The sequence below is a fragment of the Gymnogyps californianus genome, chromosome 23 (genome assembly GCF_018139145.2).
Source record: "Gymnogyps californianus isolate 813 chromosome 23, ASM1813914v2, whole genome shotgun sequence".
In the NCBI taxonomy this organism is placed as follows: Eukaryota; Metazoa; Chordata; class Aves; order Accipitriformes; family Cathartidae; genus Gymnogyps; species Gymnogyps californianus.
In genome coordinates this window covers 1,286,210-1,303,154 of record NC_059493.1, presented here as the reverse complement: position 1 = coordinate 1,303,154, position 16,945 = coordinate 1,286,210, and the positions used below count along the sequence as shown (strand labels likewise).

The window sequence follows — 16,945 nt, the reverse complement described above, 5'->3', positions numbered from 1 at the left end:
TGATCTGATGCCCAAAACAGAAGTTCTTGTGACATGCTCCTTCATTGTTTTGTTCCCTGCACAGTCAATAGTGCTGCATCACAACAAGCACTGCACAGCAATCTTAATTCAACGAAATTGCTCTGGCTGAACAGTTATCCAAAGAATTCCCGCCCACCCAAATCCAATTCCCTGACGACTGGCTGCCCCACAACGACCATGACAAGGCCACACAATCTGTCCCAGCACAATAGAGTGCTCCACAAATGCAGAAACATGTAGAAGGGAAGCAGAAAGGGGCCAAATATCTTCTGGCAGCAGTGTCATATTAAATATACTTCAAACAACCACCTCACATGCTTTATTGTAGATTACTTAGCTTCTCTAAACATCAGAAAGGGTTCTTGAGAAATGCAAAGCAAAACAATTATGCTGGAAAAAGCAGCCATCCAGCAAAATAGACTTGACACAAACAGCAAAATTCATCTATGACTGTAAGGAATAGTTCAAAACTAAATAGTAAGCTATTACAAAGAGTTAAAATCTAGGCAAAAAGAAGCACTGAGATTACTTCTAATCTTTCACAGCACTCTTCAGAAATTCTGTATTAAAAAACAACAAAAAGCTCTTCATTGTAAAAGAAATCTTCTCACAGAGTAGACCAGACACTTCAGAAATACCCACTGCCCAACAGAATCTCACACCTTACTCCTCCTTATAGAGAGACTTACGTTGTATTTTGATTCTTTAACCTGTTTTTGGGACGTCCTATCGGGTTAGCATAGCGTCGTTTTATCTGTGCTGCCTTCTTGTGTAAAAGTTTTCTTCCTTTCTTCCGTGGCCGACATATTTGACATATCCACATACCTATAAGACACAAGTCCTCATCACTGAATGCAAGGGACATCTATATAGGACAAAAAGGAGAATTACAGGCCCCAGGCCTTCCGACAGAAAGGGTAGGAACAGTACCAAAGGCCCCAATGATCACATATATATGTAAGAAACGTTATGTATATGTGCCAGCAATCTAAACTCAAGTCTAATTAATTTCCCCCACACACACCCCAGATACACTTCCCACAACCATACAGGAAGTCTCTTTAATTCGTAGCATATTATCAGAAAACCATAAAAAAGTAACACATTTAATTATCCCATATTCTGCTTACAACTACACTACTTCCAACTATCTTCTATAGGAAAATTTTCTTCTAACTACCAAGGAAGAATCTTCCATAGATAACCTGCTTTCTGATGGAAAAGAGAAGTTTGGTTGTACTCCAGGATTCTCTACTGTCCAAATGGATATGACTTCAAAAACTTAGAAGCCCATCTCTTTCTTCTGTACAACGCTATTCATTCAAATGAAAGCTGATCATTTTAATCTGCAAGGATCACTTCTATTCCTTCAAACCGCAAAGATTTTTTTCAAAACCCTTCACAGACAGTAAAGTACAGGAAGCAGGAGACAGTGGAAAATCTGGATGTGAAGCTCTGACCCTTCTCTAGTTTCTAATACCTGAAAAGCAATGCTGTAAAGAAAAAGTTAAATGTAGCTAAAAGAGAACCAAATATGTGGAAGCACTTTCTACCCACTGATCTCTTCCAACACCATCTTAAATTACCCTTTTCATCACAAAGTCCTCACCTTTTGGCATCCTGGTAAGAGGGGGGTCACAGCACTCCATGTGAAAGCCACGGTCACATGAGTCACAAAATAGCATGTTATCCTGTTGAAGACAGATAAACTTAATCTCTCTTTAGATGATTTAGATGCGTCAGCATCAAGCCCTCCGTTAATTTGTCACCATCTCAGAGAACATGCACATAGTTTTCAACTACAGACATATCATGGTACTTCACAGGTCTCAGAAAGACTACCAGACTCAAACAAAAGCTGCAAATATTTGACTCTAGAATGATTTTATTTTGTAGTTTAACAGAACATCCACAAGACTGATATCCTCTTCATTCAGTCCATATTCCACTGTACTTACAGCATTTTTGCCCTGATCTCGACAGGAACTGCATGTTTTGCACTCAATACACTGCCATCGCAAGGCTTTCACTCGAACTGTCAGCTCTGGAGAGAACTTCAAACAGGACGGATGACCTACAGAAAAAGGAGCAAATTATACCAGTAAAACCATTCCACTGCTGTTAATGTTCACAGATAGCTCACAGAAAGATTACTTTATCAATTACGTATTCCCATGCAGAATTTTGGTTATCCAGATACTCCTATGTTTAGGTGCTTCTATTCTTATCTACTTACAACACAAACCCAATACCCTAGATAGTAAGTGGCAGGCCCACATACAAAAGAACACCAAGATAATTTTTCATAACTGAATTGAGAAACATGATAAAACTGGTCATCATTACCACATTTTAAAAGAAACCTCCAGGAGCCAAATGAACCATTTGTGTTAGGTTAACTTAACTGTCTCCCCTCTGGGAGCAGGAGATTCAGCTGAACTAACTGTATTATACAGCATAGATGCATACTCCTCGTATGTATGGGTCAGGAGTAGTCACTATACTAGAATTCTCTGTCTCAAGTGGCAAGGTTGTTATTAGATGCATACTCCTCATATGTATGGGTCAGTAGCAGTCACTATACCAAGCTCTTCTGTCTCAAGTGGACAGGTTATTACTAGCAGCACTGTAAATGGTCACCTACCACTGTTGCCACAGTCAGCACAAGAGATGAGCTCTTCAGGTTTCTTCTCCCGATTTTGCTCTTTTGTACCAAGGCAGAAACTGCAGATTGGAATTGGTTCAGCAACCGGCTGAAAACAGACAATAAAAGCACTGAGTATATCAAGTGAGCAAGTCATAATACACAAAATCACACAGACATTTATATCACATGTAAACAGCGTGTAATATACACTGTGTCTCACAAATTTTAGTTGGTTCTCACCACACAATACTGTATTAACTGTAACCTGAATAGAAATTAGAACTCCAAAGACAAGAGACATAATCCCAGGTACAAAGGAAAAGAGAATGGAATTCCAGGGCTAGGGGAAACTTGGAAAAACAAGCTGGGAAAGAAGGCTATAAATTAATACATAACTGAATGCAAAGTTAGAGAGAGTTGGTGCCTTAATTTGTCAACAAATGAATGAGCTATGAGGTGATGCAGTGGTGGAAAAAAGGCACAGATGACCCCAGAACACAGTAGTCTTAGAAATTCCCACCAGGTATCCAGAAAGCAGTAGTGCAATCATCAAAAGTATATGCAATACATTATCTGGAATAAAACATATTATAGAACAAGTACAACTGTACAACTATTAACGTGGTTATGAAAAATGAAAATAAAAGAAAATTCTCTTGTAAGAAATTATGTGAGTATGCTGTTTAGCACTCAAAAGCAGCAGACAAAAAGGTTTGCTCTCTCTGAAAAAGTTCAGGGGGGTTAAACATTATGTAGGGAAAAAGATGTATTTAAGATGAGGCACAACACTAGCAAAATAACAAATAGATATTAACTAGCCAACAATACATTTGGCCTGGAATAAGCAGGAGGTTTTTAAACCAAAGGACTGTCATTCTACAGCAGCCTCCTCAAAGACGCAACAAGTGCAATAACTGATTGTTTTAAAGTGGCACTTGATCAACTAATGAGAGGGAAAGGATAGTCTTATCTCCAGTAACATTATGCTGGATTTCATAATCTAGCAAATTCTTTCTAATCCAATTCTGCATTTTCCAAGACAAGTCTGTGATTTATAGTTTTCAGAGCAAAGATATAAGAAAAATTTAATTTAAAAATATAATAAAGATATGCTAAAATCACATCTAAAACACTGGAAACACGAAAAATGTTAGATTATAGTAAGTTTTGAGACACATTCTTTGTATAGCTGTATCATGCTACAGTTAATGATTTCCCACATACCTTTTTCAGAGTATATTATGCAGCTACTTATGCACATACTGTTAATTATTGTATGGAAGCATATGCCAGAAGAACTTCAAGGAATCTTTACTCTGGCTAAGCCAAAGCAAAAGCTATATCGAGAATAGTTCCTTGCAGAAATCAGGTTGGTTTATATTACAGTAATATAGAAACTGGAAGTTTCAAGCTGTATCTTTACTTCGGCGTACAGATCCAGTATACTTACAGACTGAGGTGTGTTCCTTAAAACAATCAGAAAACCTTAGGAAATTTGCTATTTCAAAATTAAGCCACACAATGTGGAACGAATACTTGGGAATGAAAGCCTAACATTCCTCAGCCTGAACAAAAGTATTTGTCTTAGCCTTTGGGTAAATCACAGACGACGCTGAAGTGTAAACTAATATGAAATCACCTGCCCATCAAACTATTTCGGTCTGAAACACATTCCTACGTTTAGTTAATTGAAGGATTCCAGTTTCTGCTCCTTTTGAGAAAGGGAGAAAACAAGACGACTGTAGATAGTTATGCCAAACATACAAATTGTTAATATCCAAGTGGTAGGGGGAAACTAGCATCTTCTCTTCAACAGGAAGTATCTTTCCAGCCATAGTCACTACAGTAATGTTGGCTAAAATCAGCTATGCAGGGATCCCCCATCCTCTTTTAACACAGAGAGGGGACTGACTGTACACAAATTGTTCTCTTTTTATTCATGACTGGACTCTAGGTGCCTGACAGCTAGCTGCTTCCAGTCAGTATGACGTTTACTGGGGGGAAAAACTGTGTATTAAGGGTCTCTCAGTGCTTTAATTTCTTTGGAATCAAGATTTCAGGAATTACTTTTACCCTCTACCTTCTGAGAAACATTCACTTGCCTTCTTACCTTCAATCTCCTCTTCCTGAGGAATACTTACTACCTCTTAGAACAAGTTATTAACTAACGTTCATCTTTCCCATAAGAATAATACGTGGTTCTTTTTTTGCTATTTTATTCACATTTCAATACTACACAAACTAGATAAGCACCATTATTTCCATTTTCAGATAAGAAAATGCTCAGAGAAAATTCCTTGAGTAATGTCAACAAGCAGATCAGCATGAGAACTAAAGAATGCAGCAATCCCTGTCTAGGCATCTGCTGGTCCTCTCTGAAAGAAATGCATAGATCTTGATCTACCACAAAGTTGCAGTAAAAAGGTTTAGAATCCTTTGGAATCCTATTTGGCATGTTCACTCATCCTTTATATTTGGCTATATATTAGCTCAGTCAGTTAAATTAAAAATAATAATAAAAAAAATTTACAAAACTCTTTAGCTTCTTTTAAATAAAGCAAATTGTAACTTCCACAATATTACAAGTGCGGTTTTGCTAGAAATGGACTCAGTGAGCGTAATTTCACATCCCAGAATCATATATTTTCCTTTCATTTCAGTCTGAGGTTATGATAAAGTTTCATAGAGAATCTCAACTACATTGTAACAGTCTTTCAGACAGAAGGTAAAAAGGAACATTTATTCTTTCTAATAGTTAAACTTTAACGTGACTCAACATTCGACAGCATCAATTTCCCTGCATGTATGGCTAAATCTAAATTTGTGACACAAACAGTTTACTGATTTTTAACTCATAGTTAAGAGCCAATGTGACATTAAACTTGCACTATCAAATGCTGAGGTTTACATTTGGTATTAAAAAAAAGCAATAAAGCAGAAGAAGGGTTAAGAATGACAACCAAGCTATGACAAAAACATTTACATTACTCTACACACTTCTGTTAGCTTTGAAGTTACCAATTCAAAGCAGAAATAATTAAGTAAATGCAGACTGCCAAAAATACAAAAAGAAACCGTGATCCAAAACCCTAGCACTTCCTTGCTCTGAATATAGAATAATCTCAGTGATACTCTAATAGAACACAACAAGCACAAAATGTTGTTTTTCTTAATACAAAAGGGACAATATACTTTCAGAACTGAAATCTGCATCAAATTTCAATCTAAATTGCTTACATTTACGGCTTTAGTTCAAAGGGCTGTAAAATGATGAGTTAATTCAGAGACTTGACATAAGCTTAAAATGCCTACTCTGCAAATCTGGATATACAGAATCTAACTGCTAAAGATAAGTACTCAGAAATGCTGTCAACATATAGTTACAATTAAACAACGAGAAGAATTTCATTTTCCACTACATATGTAATCACAGTAGCACTTGGAGAGACTACTTATTCATGGAGAAGGGCTGTACCCCAACATCACAAGACAAAGAAACCAGGCAAATCATATTTGCCATCACAGAGTAAGAACTGATGTTTTTACCACCCCTTACAGATTACATCAAGAATGCATTTGGTCTAACATCTGCAAGTGTAGTGAAATGGCCTTAATTACGTGGTCACACCTTATTAACTGTATTACTGAATTGCAATTATAACCACAGATAAGACATTCAAACTTTTGGCACCACTTAAAGAACACATAAACACCATTTGGTAACTATGTTTCTCTTTTTTTTTTTTTTTTTTTTTTTTTTGAGAAATGAAGGAGAATAGCTTTATTACTTCTGAAGGAGTCATACACTACAGACCCTGACAAAGTGATGTAGTTTGAAAAACTGTACCCCTTGCAAAGCATGAAGTATGAAAGGGGATTGCTTCCCTCTGGTCAATGTCACAGCAGACACCACAGAACGAGATAAATTACGTGAAAGAAGACAAGAAGATTGCAAGATTTTTGCCAGCAGTATTAGGTGTACATGAAAGATACAGTAAGAATTAACACATTATTATTGGGCAGCAAGTAAGAAAAATAAAGAGAACAGAACAACCTAAAAGAAAGGGAAGGGAGAAACGAATGGCAAAGGGCTCCTTGCAGGGAGCAGATGATAAAATTGTAAATGATGCAAAAAAGGAATAAATATTTCCTATCTATTTTTGCTTTCTAAGTTTAAATATTACAGACAAATACAAGAAGAATATAAAACAGAAATTAGATTATCAAGACTATTATTAGGATTGTATGTCTAGCTCCAATATTCACATAACAACAGGATATGGAAATAATTTTCAAAGGACAGACAATAAAATTCTTTAAGAACAGATGATCTACAGAAATTAATATACTCAGGAATGACTGAGAAATGAATTGGACACTAAATGAAAGTATTTATACATGAAAGAAATATAAACATATTAATATAGAGCAAACTTTCTGACAAAGCAATAGCAGATGAACCAATTCCTGACAGTTAGATAGGCACAGTCTTAAAATAAACTATTATTTTCTATATGCAAGTCAAGTAATAAGGATAAAACAAGAGAAACCCATAGCCAGCAGATGTATACATAATAAGAAGCTCTTTTAAATGTATTACGGGTAAAGAATCCTAAGCACAGCTTTTCTTATGAAACATCATAGAATTATTACTGAAAACGTAAGAAAGGCAGAAATATCCCACAAATATTTGTTCTTTGTTTCGGGAAAAACCTACCGAGGTAATCCTACCACATGATGCCAATGAGATGCCCTCCTTGGCAACCCTAAGTAGCTCCCATTTAAAAATCCCCCAAAGTTACAGTTCATATGCCAACAGCTGATGCTACTAACACTTCAAGCCTTTATCATGCTTACTAAAGATCTCTTTCTGTACATTTTCCTAAGAAACAACAATTAACAGCTTAGATGCATTAAATACATCTTTTCTGCCAATACTTTCTTACCTAGTGGGAAACCTTGTGGTATTGAACACTGCAGTCCTATATACTTATTAATCAAAGAACAATAGGACAGTAAAAGGAAGTAAAAAATTGACTGCTTAAATGTATTATAAAGAAATATTGTGCATTTAAACCTATTGTATACTTCAAGCAATATTTACTACACTACATCAAAATTCATCTGTTGGCCCAAACTTTCATTTAAATTATATGTTAGCCTCTACCATGAGTACTGTTTGATATAGTTTTAGATGACTTACACATGCCCACACATTTGAATCTCTTACCAAGTACATGCAATTCATTCATACAAGAATGGACATTTCACAAGTGACAACAGACATTTCTGCATACCAGTGATACTGTTATCCACTGAAGGTATCAATCCCTTTGACATCAATTGCATATTCACATCTTGCTGGTCCCAATGCTGTGGTTAGTTTTTGTAGAAGTTATTTTAAAATATCAACTTGCTAAACTGCATGCAGAGCACATTGGAATAGTTTTTGCAGAGCAGAATAAGACTGATGGCAATTTCACTCCTTTTGGCACAGAAAAGCCAGCAGCAATGAACAGTGATATCACCCACTAACATTGTACAGGAACATACATGTGACATGTCAATCAATGTAATTTCTGGAGGCAATCTAATCAAAGGTCTGACAGACATCCAAGCTCAGAAGAGATTGTAGACAGCTATGCCCCTTTGAACAATATTTAGAGCTACTACCTTTCTCCTGATGGCAAAAACCACTAACACCATCACACCCCAAAAAGAGCACCAAGCAAACATCAATTCCACAGTGCAGGCCACATTATCAGCATCAGCGAATGTTATTGGGACCTCCACTCTGACTTTTTGATCTGAGAGACTGCAATATTTTTTTCCCAGGAGGAAACCATACACTTTGACCCATTGTTTCTTTTTATCTGTCTCAAACCCATGATTTTTTTTTTTTTTTTTTTTTTTTTGGTGCAATCCTCTGTAAGAAACTGCCATGGTTCTTGGAAACCAAAACCTAGGAGTTAAACCACTTATATAATATGACACACTTTAAAGAAGTCTAGCACATTAATGAGGCAGTTTGCCTTTCGGGAAAAAAATAAGACCACCATACCAGATTTATAAAAGTATCTTTTATAAACGTATCTTTATTCAATCAATGGATTGCTGTCAGAATGAAAACTTCCTGAGCTGCAGTCCTACATTTTTTAAAATAGGTAAAACACCTGCTACTCTCCAAGCCTTTTAGCTGAAGGTTTTACCACTACATCCTAAAGAACGAGTCAACTTCCTGCTGCTTTAATTTGCTCCCTCACCTTCCATGAGAAAGGCTAGTACAGGAAGAGACACAGCAGAAAAGAAATCCAGAACTTTAAGCAGAAGTCCTTGGTTTTTGTTTTAAATAAGAAGTGCTCTACAAAGTTAATATTTTATAATATACAGTCAGCAACGTGGCAAATCTCAGAGATGCTCCTGACAAAAGTCTGTCAGAGCATGAATTATGTAATCTACTAACCAAGGAATTATATTTTCCTTTGGAGCAAGAGCTTACTCCAGGCAGCAATATCCCAAAGCGTACTCCCTCTTTTTCCTGGCCAGCAAGGACATCTCCGCCTCATCAACAATAATGACAACAATAATCTCCACTTGTCTTTGCTCTGATTTGCTTGGCTGTAAAAAGGAAACAACATCTCCCTTTCTCAAATACTGATATTAGAGTTCAATTTCAGCACAGCAGTTACACTGAAACTGAACAACTCCAATGTTTTCATTGTCATTTCAGCTACTTTTTCAGCTGTGTGTACACGCTACTACTGCATGTTAACTGTTATGAGTAAGGGAATAATTATTTTCCTTTTACCTGTTGGACTTGAAGGGAAAACTTGAAGCAATTGTGCAATCCAGGGCAGCTGATCCTTTTACTGAAGTGTTTTAGAATTTGATTATAATGTAACAACAACACGGCACTAAAGAGCAGCGAGCATGAAAAAACAAGTACAACCAAGTAAGCTTGTCTGATCTATTTCAGCAGACTGCCATCCTGCTTCACTAAGGATAAGCCTCAAAATTACTTTCCTAGTCCACACACTTTCACTTGCATGCTTTTCTTTTGCTCGTGTCTACACTGCATTTGTATTTGCAAGTCACTTAATATCATAAAATTGCACTTAACTATGCTTCTATTCACCTTGTACATGCTTCTATCCAACTTCACCTCCAAAATCCCCATGTAGCTGCAGCAAAGTATATGACATTAGCCAGAAGAAACCTAATTTGTAGGAAAAGATGACTTACAAATAAAGTTCATTCAAGTAATCAAGTAACCAAACTTTAATGATACTCCTATGACTGCCACACAATGTTGCATCAAGGAGCCTTCTACAACTCTGTTTCACTAGTTGTAGTGTAATATACTTCGTTCTTACATTAAAAAAAAGTAGCACTACTACAGCCCCTGCAGACTTGTATACAAGTCATGGGGAATTTATTGTATCAGCAATTCACATCTGAATTGTTTCAGATTCAATGATAGGTTCATATGATTACATACACTTTCCAGCTATGTGACTGAGGTAGTTACAAAATGCTTATATGACCATAATAGCTGCATATTCCTCGTGAAACATCAGAGGACATGAACAATTATATTTGTTATGGTTCTTCCTACCTCTTATTTTTCTATAGGTTACTGACTAGCAAAGCTTAGCAGTGAATTTCATTAGCTGTCTTGCAATTTTTTTTTTCTTGAATATAAATACTTTTCTGTGAACAGGAGGAGCAGAAAGTATATACCATTTCACTGAAAAAAATTTCCCCAAACACAGCTGGCTTCATCTAACAGTGGCTATCCTATATCATTTGTGAAAGCAACCTTGTGAAAGCAAAGCTGGAACATTCATGCAACTTTTCAGGGAAGTAGTACATTATTTCATGTATCCTCTGCAGGAGGTTCATGAGCAATTTATTTAATCAAAGAGAATTTTATAGAACCTCTGTACAGGCAACAGTTTAAGACAGTCTTTCTTATTGCTTCTAGCCAGTATTTGTGCACACCCTGTTCATCCCCATAGTCCTTCAAATTTGGATATCCACATGTAAACACTGCCTAGCTTTGGAAGAACCAGATCAAAGACTATCCTTCACAGCTTCAATGTTTCCGGTATTTACCACCTCTGACAAACTGCAAACAAACACTTAACCACATTTAAAAAACAAATCAGCTACAGTTTGTGGGAATAAAGAATAAGATTCTACTAGAATTCAAAATGGTTTAGAATAATTTATTAAATTGGAATAACGTTGAATGTGGAGATCAGGCTACTTCTCCAAAGCTTCTGTGTGAGACTGTGTTATGCTAAGTATGGAGAGATTTCACTGCTGCTGTGTTTGTTCAGCAAAGAACATCCTGGCAAGTGAAAAATGCAAGCACACAATGAAAGATTCGTGAAAACAAGACTGGAAGCAGCCAGCTCAGTTTCATACTGCAAATTTTTGGCAGACATTCAACTCCTTCTGCTGTTTTTCTCGCAAGCACATCTATCTGTGTGATGTCACCACATTCAGCGAGGGAGGGAGCCAGAACAAATTGGACTGACAGTGTCTTACAGCCTGCCAGCCTCTCAGCGCATGTCGTTACTATACAAAGGATGTCTAGAAACCAAACGTGCTCTACAGATTCACAGACTGTACCCCCTCCTAACGGTGACCATGGAGAAGTGCCTATGGAAAAAAGTGTGTGTGGGGGGGAAATTAAAACCTCCGTTTTGGCCAATCCATCGGCTTTGTAGTTGTCTTAGTTTGGGAAAAGTGAGGCAGGAAACTCCTCAAAGCTCACAGCCAACTCTGTAGCCCACACTGTCACAGTGATCACTGTCAGTAACCTGAATGCACTTTACTTCCTGCAGACATTTTAATACCATCAGAGGCTCACTAGATACCAGGACTGTCTTTGCCCCATCATCACACATCTGCTTGTAGTAGTCATTGCGGTTGGAATCAAGTAGGTGTAACATTAAAGCTAGTGTAAAAGAAACACATACACTCACACCAGCTTTTTTTTTTTTTTGCTTTGCTCTTCAAGACATCTTGAATGTGAGCCCTCCAGACAGAGTATCTACCACAACTAGTATTTACAGCACCATCCCCTTTACAGCACATTTGTTTCTTAGGTAGGAAGCTATCATCCAGGAGCACTGATAGATGGCTTCTGAGAATTCATGCTAGGTAATTTTTTTTGTGTGTCTGTTTTTAAACAAGTGACAAACCATTACTCCTCACTTCAAATAGCCCATGCTGTTGCAAAGGTCTGCCTCAAATGCTGAAGCTACTGGAAAGAGTAGATGAACCAGAAAAGCCAGAGGGGAAGTACAACCTACACCACGTGAAGAAAATGATTTAAAACATGAGGAAACATGTTTCAGTGAGCAGGGCATCACAAAGCCTGGATGCTATGCCTTTTGGATCAGGGGCTGGGAAAGAAAATTGCTTCAGTTCCATGCCTCAATAAAATCAGAACTAATGAATTTCATGTTACCAAATTTTACAAGTAATGTTTTTTTGTTGTATATAGGGAAAACAACATAATTTGGGAAATGGTATTCAGTAATGTCAACTTGTGGCAGCAATGGGTTCAGGTTTTTTAACCTGGTGAACAACTCACCCTCCTTCTGAGTTACCAAATCACAATTCTTGATGTTCTCTCCAGACAGTATGGTGAAGAAAAAACATGAAGCAATTGACAGTAAAAACAGAAATTCCTTAAAAACCTCTTTGTGCTCAAGAAAACAATGCTAAATATATTTTAATAGACACATGAAAAACTATTACAATAACACATGTATGTATGTTTGCCTGTGTCAATGCATATTTTGTCTCCAATTCACTTAGTTGAGTCTCACTTGAAAGAAAGAAGCATATTTATATGGCAGAATGATGGTCTAAAACATGAGGCTACATTAAAACAAGTGTAAGGGAGAAAAGATAAAAAAAGTATACACAAGAAACAACAAGCATGAAATACCTCTTTCTAAGAGAAATATAAAAGGATCATTTAAAAAGAAAAATCAAGGCACATTCAAAATAAGGGCTGCTCTTTGAGGAAGGACTATTACAATGGAGAGAACATCTGAAATGCTGCTACAAGAGTAAAGTGAAGTGTGAAGGTTAACAGCTTAGATATTAGTGCAGTATATACAGGCTGAATTCTATGCAGTGGTTATGACACCTGGAAACGCAAAAAAAAAACCAACCCAAAACACAAACAATGTGGATCCTACTTGGGGCTGACATTCGAACTGAAGAAACTGCCTTACTATCAGACATGCACATGATAAGAACTTTACAGAATGTCAACTGGAAATATTTAGACAGTCAATCGTTAAATAACCTTCCCAGAGCTAACAAGTCCTCTAATCAGAGGATTAAAACAATTCAAGAATTGTACGTCACAATCAGAATCACATGCCAAGACTTCCTGCCTGCAAACTGGGGGGGGGGAACGACGGGAAGGCAGCGGGAGGTAAGGGAGGCTCAAATTTCTTTATTTGCAGTATAAAGAAACTCCCTTCATTTGACACTGATTCAGGAACCTGGCAGTTCAAGTTACTGAAGTTTTCTTTACCCAAAGCTATATCGTGTAAGCCCTCTTCTATACTTTGTTCCACCTTCCTAATTTTCAAGAAAATAAAGGATGCTGTCTTAGGAGAAACAGATGATTATATAACTGAATTTTAGATGAAATAATATTTCTAAAATTCATAGACTTCCACAGCTGCAAAAGCAAAATACACCCCTCAAATCAACAGCAAACTAAAGTCTTAACTCCTCTAATTGGAAACAGTTTGCATTCCGTGATGCTTTGGTTTTCCCAAAAAATAAGGAACTTCAGTATTGACTTTGATTTCTAAAAATAACAAATTACTTTGGGGGAGAGACTTTTGTAAACACCTAAATAATTTCAGTGCATATAGGTAGTTATTCCATCTTTAAATACTGTACATCGCTTTACTTCAACATTAGCTGCATCCCTAAAAGAAGGGAAAACACTTCAGTTAGAAAACAAACATGAATGAACAAAAATATTTAACACAATGCAGGGTCCCACATAAACATGATAACAGAGAAGGCACAAAAAGAACTGTGAATGAGAATTTAGTGCACGTTAAAAATATCTATCTGATACAAAGCTGCTATTTGTAGTTTACTCAGGATACCCACACAAGTGCAACTATGGGACCAAATCCTACTCATTTTTTGAAGCTCTACCACCTTGAACACGAGATCGGAGAAAAAAAGAAAATAAACACTCTGCATATAATTCTTCACTATCAAAATCCACTGCTGAATATAACAATCCTGACAGTAAAATTTAACAAAGTCCCATGTTCTTGACCCACAGTCCTCATTCAGTGCTATTCTCCTTCCACGCACCCCGTGCAGTCTGCACAAGCACAGAACATTCGCACATGAGCAGCCTTATACAGCAAGTGTGGCAAAAACCCAAACAGGCGCATATAAAACCTTTTCCAAACAGGTCTGCTGCTGAGAGACTGCCCACACAAAGGTACCCTGAATTTGCAAAGCCAGGTGACATTTGTGCTGAAGGCAGTCAGTTGGTGTATTTTTACAGATGTATGTTTAAAAAAAAAAAAAACAAACAAAAAACCACCAAACTGGTAACAGCACAAAGTGAGTGCATCTACTTTTTCCTGAGATCGCACTAAAGATTTTGCATGCATGTTAATGATCAACAGCTTCTGAAGCTTAGTCATTGTAACATTGAGCAGCAGAATTACTTTCTTTCCTTCCACACACACCTTCAAGGAATTCAGTATGAGTCCAGACAAGTTCAGAGATCCAGCACTCCAATCAAAACACCTCATTACTAAATATCCAGGATTGAGTCGACTCTCAAAGACTGAGGAGAAACCTAATGCCTGGGAGAGACTGTATATTGTCGAAGAATTTTAAATGAATTCAAACCTACACGCACACATCTAAAAGCTGTATCTGTCACCAATTTTTCTGGACTTTTAAGATTACATGGGACAGTTTAACAGAAGTGGGGAGAAACACGTAGAAATTGCGATTTCCTTTATAATTCAGAACACCTTCAGTTTTGACATAATTTCCATTTTACACATGAATAAATGGAGACAGAACGGTGACTGAACTTGCTGATAAAGACTTAAAAGCAAAAGATTCCAGAATAGGAAGAGCTCCAGTCTCATCTTTTTAATAACACTTTTGCAGGTATTAAGCTGTGTACCAAGATCCATAATTTGTTCTATCCAATTTTCAGAAATACAGTGAACTGATAGGAGGTATTGATAATTAAAAGTTTTAGTAATTCATAGGTCTTCATAGAAACATACTTGGAAGATTCAGTATTTTCAATCCAGAATTCATCGTTCATGTGTGGGTCCACAGACTGGTTAACTGGCTTTCAGAAGTAACTCAAAACAAGCAAATATATTATCAATAGGATTCTGTTTGCTATGCAAGGGTCATTCTTTTTGGACATCCTTCTCCCTCATTTCTTTTCAATCTCACTACAAGTCCAGATTTACCACAATAGCAGTAACAATGGAAAGACTGCCAGATTCTTGGACAATGAAACAAGCAATGAGCTACAATTTCTCATCCAATGCCTGAAGCGGTATTAGTAGCTGTTCCAAGGAAAGGTGTTCACACAGTCAGAAAAAATTGGTGAGGACAGAAAAATTAAGTCAGATTTACACAACAAATAAAGAGAAAACCTAAATAGGTGGAAAGACGACTAACATGACTTATCACCACTCATTAGCATAAATCTAGTTTGAAACCCTCTAACAAGGCAAGCAGGAATAAAACATATCTACCCACCTACTCCACAGCGGACAGAGGTCAAAGGACTCAGCAGTCTGTCACACATAGGATTTGTTTACCAGATTTTCTGTTGATTGCATATTTGTACCTATTTTTTATACTTCATTTAATATTCATACTTTTTAAACTGTTTTTCCTGCCACCACTATGACTTAAGATAAAATTGCTGGGAAACTAAGGGAAGGGCAGGGACAGAATTGTCCGCCTTCCTTCTCTCTGCTGTTTCTTCCCTTGCTACATAAGAAAGCTAACACTGGAATCAAGCTGTTGTTTATTTAGCTATGTTCTCCATCATCCACCCTCCTCCCTGTCTGACTATACTCTAAAGCTCTGTAGTGAATAAGGTTCCTTTATTAACCAAACTTCAGAGATGTGTCATTCCATATCTATCAACAATCTCCAGGACAGAAAGCACTAACAACATGGATCCAGCCAACATATTGGACTAGTCTCCTCCTTTTAACCAGCTATCCTATACTCAGCTTCTGCTAAAATTGTGTCACAGAATGCCGTTAAAAACACTTCCTCCACAGTAGTACCCCACTGACGTAGCTACTCATCACAACATCTCATGTCTTCCCACAGTCACAAACTTTGCCTTTAAGTTACCATTACTCCAAATACTGCCAGAGCCCCTCTTGGTATCATTCCCCACCATTTCACCCTAAATGCAGCATCTCATAGCATCCATTCATAGCTGTCCATGACAGTAACATTTCTGACATACTTACATTTGCTCTGTCACTAAGAGCTACTTCACCTGTTCACTAATCGAGTGAATCAAGTTCAAACTAATTTTTTAGCACTTGAGTTTCCAGAATTACACAAAGTACAGACGGAGGCCATCTGTTATCAACCACGATTTTTTTTAGACAGAACTACAGCCTTCTTTTCCACACAACCAGCTGGAAGAGAGTGAACCCTAATCCTCCTCCAGCTGGGAGCCAAAGCTTGAAGAGCACCCTTGGAGAGCAAGGGTGACCTCTCAAAATATAATTACAATGCTCTGGTTGCAGATCATTTATGTACTCCACCCAAAACAAACCAATCCACAAATAACTTCCTTACCAGTAATGGGACAGTCCTTTGCTTTAAGACATGGAATTAACGGTTATTAACGTAAAACAGGCACAATATAGCAATAGTTATTGTATGCTTAAAGGCCTTCAAAACAACTACGATGCCCTCAAAGCACATGAACTTTCTAAAAAGACACAAGAAGTTTGGCTTCATGTGATAAACACGAGCGCACACTGGGATCTAGAACTATTATTTGCAAGAGGGAAGGCCTAAAGGATGCTGCATGTATAATAACCCACAGTTAAAGTGATTGATAAGTACCAACAGACATAAATAGCAACACAAAACTAGGAAACAGACATGCCATAAGGAACACAGGTGAGAGCAGCACAGGGAATCTGCTTTAAATATTCCTTCTATTTTTCAGCCACAGCAGTCTCCCTC

The 16,945-nt window shown here is 37.2% G+C and overlaps 1 protein-coding gene across 2 annotated transcripts in view; it reads right to left on the bottom strand.

Annotated features, from left to right (window-relative positions):
* KAT6A (lysine acetyltransferase 6A) overlaps positions 1-16,945 on the bottom strand; it is a 51,278-nt gene that overhangs the window by 25,297 nt on the left and 9,036 nt on the right. For both annotated transcript variants that reach the window (XM_050910140.1, XM_050910141.1), the window contains exons 4-7: positions 2,666-2,774; positions 1,980-2,095; positions 1,631-1,712; positions 711-846 (exon numbers count right to left, since the gene is read on the bottom strand). In XM_050910140.1, the coding sequence (XP_050766097.1) occupies positions 711-846; positions 1,631-1,712; positions 1,980-2,095; positions 2,666-2,774 (443 nt within the window). The remainder of the gene's footprint in view (positions 1-710; positions 847-1,630; positions 1,713-1,979; positions 2,096-2,665; positions 2,775-16,945) is intronic.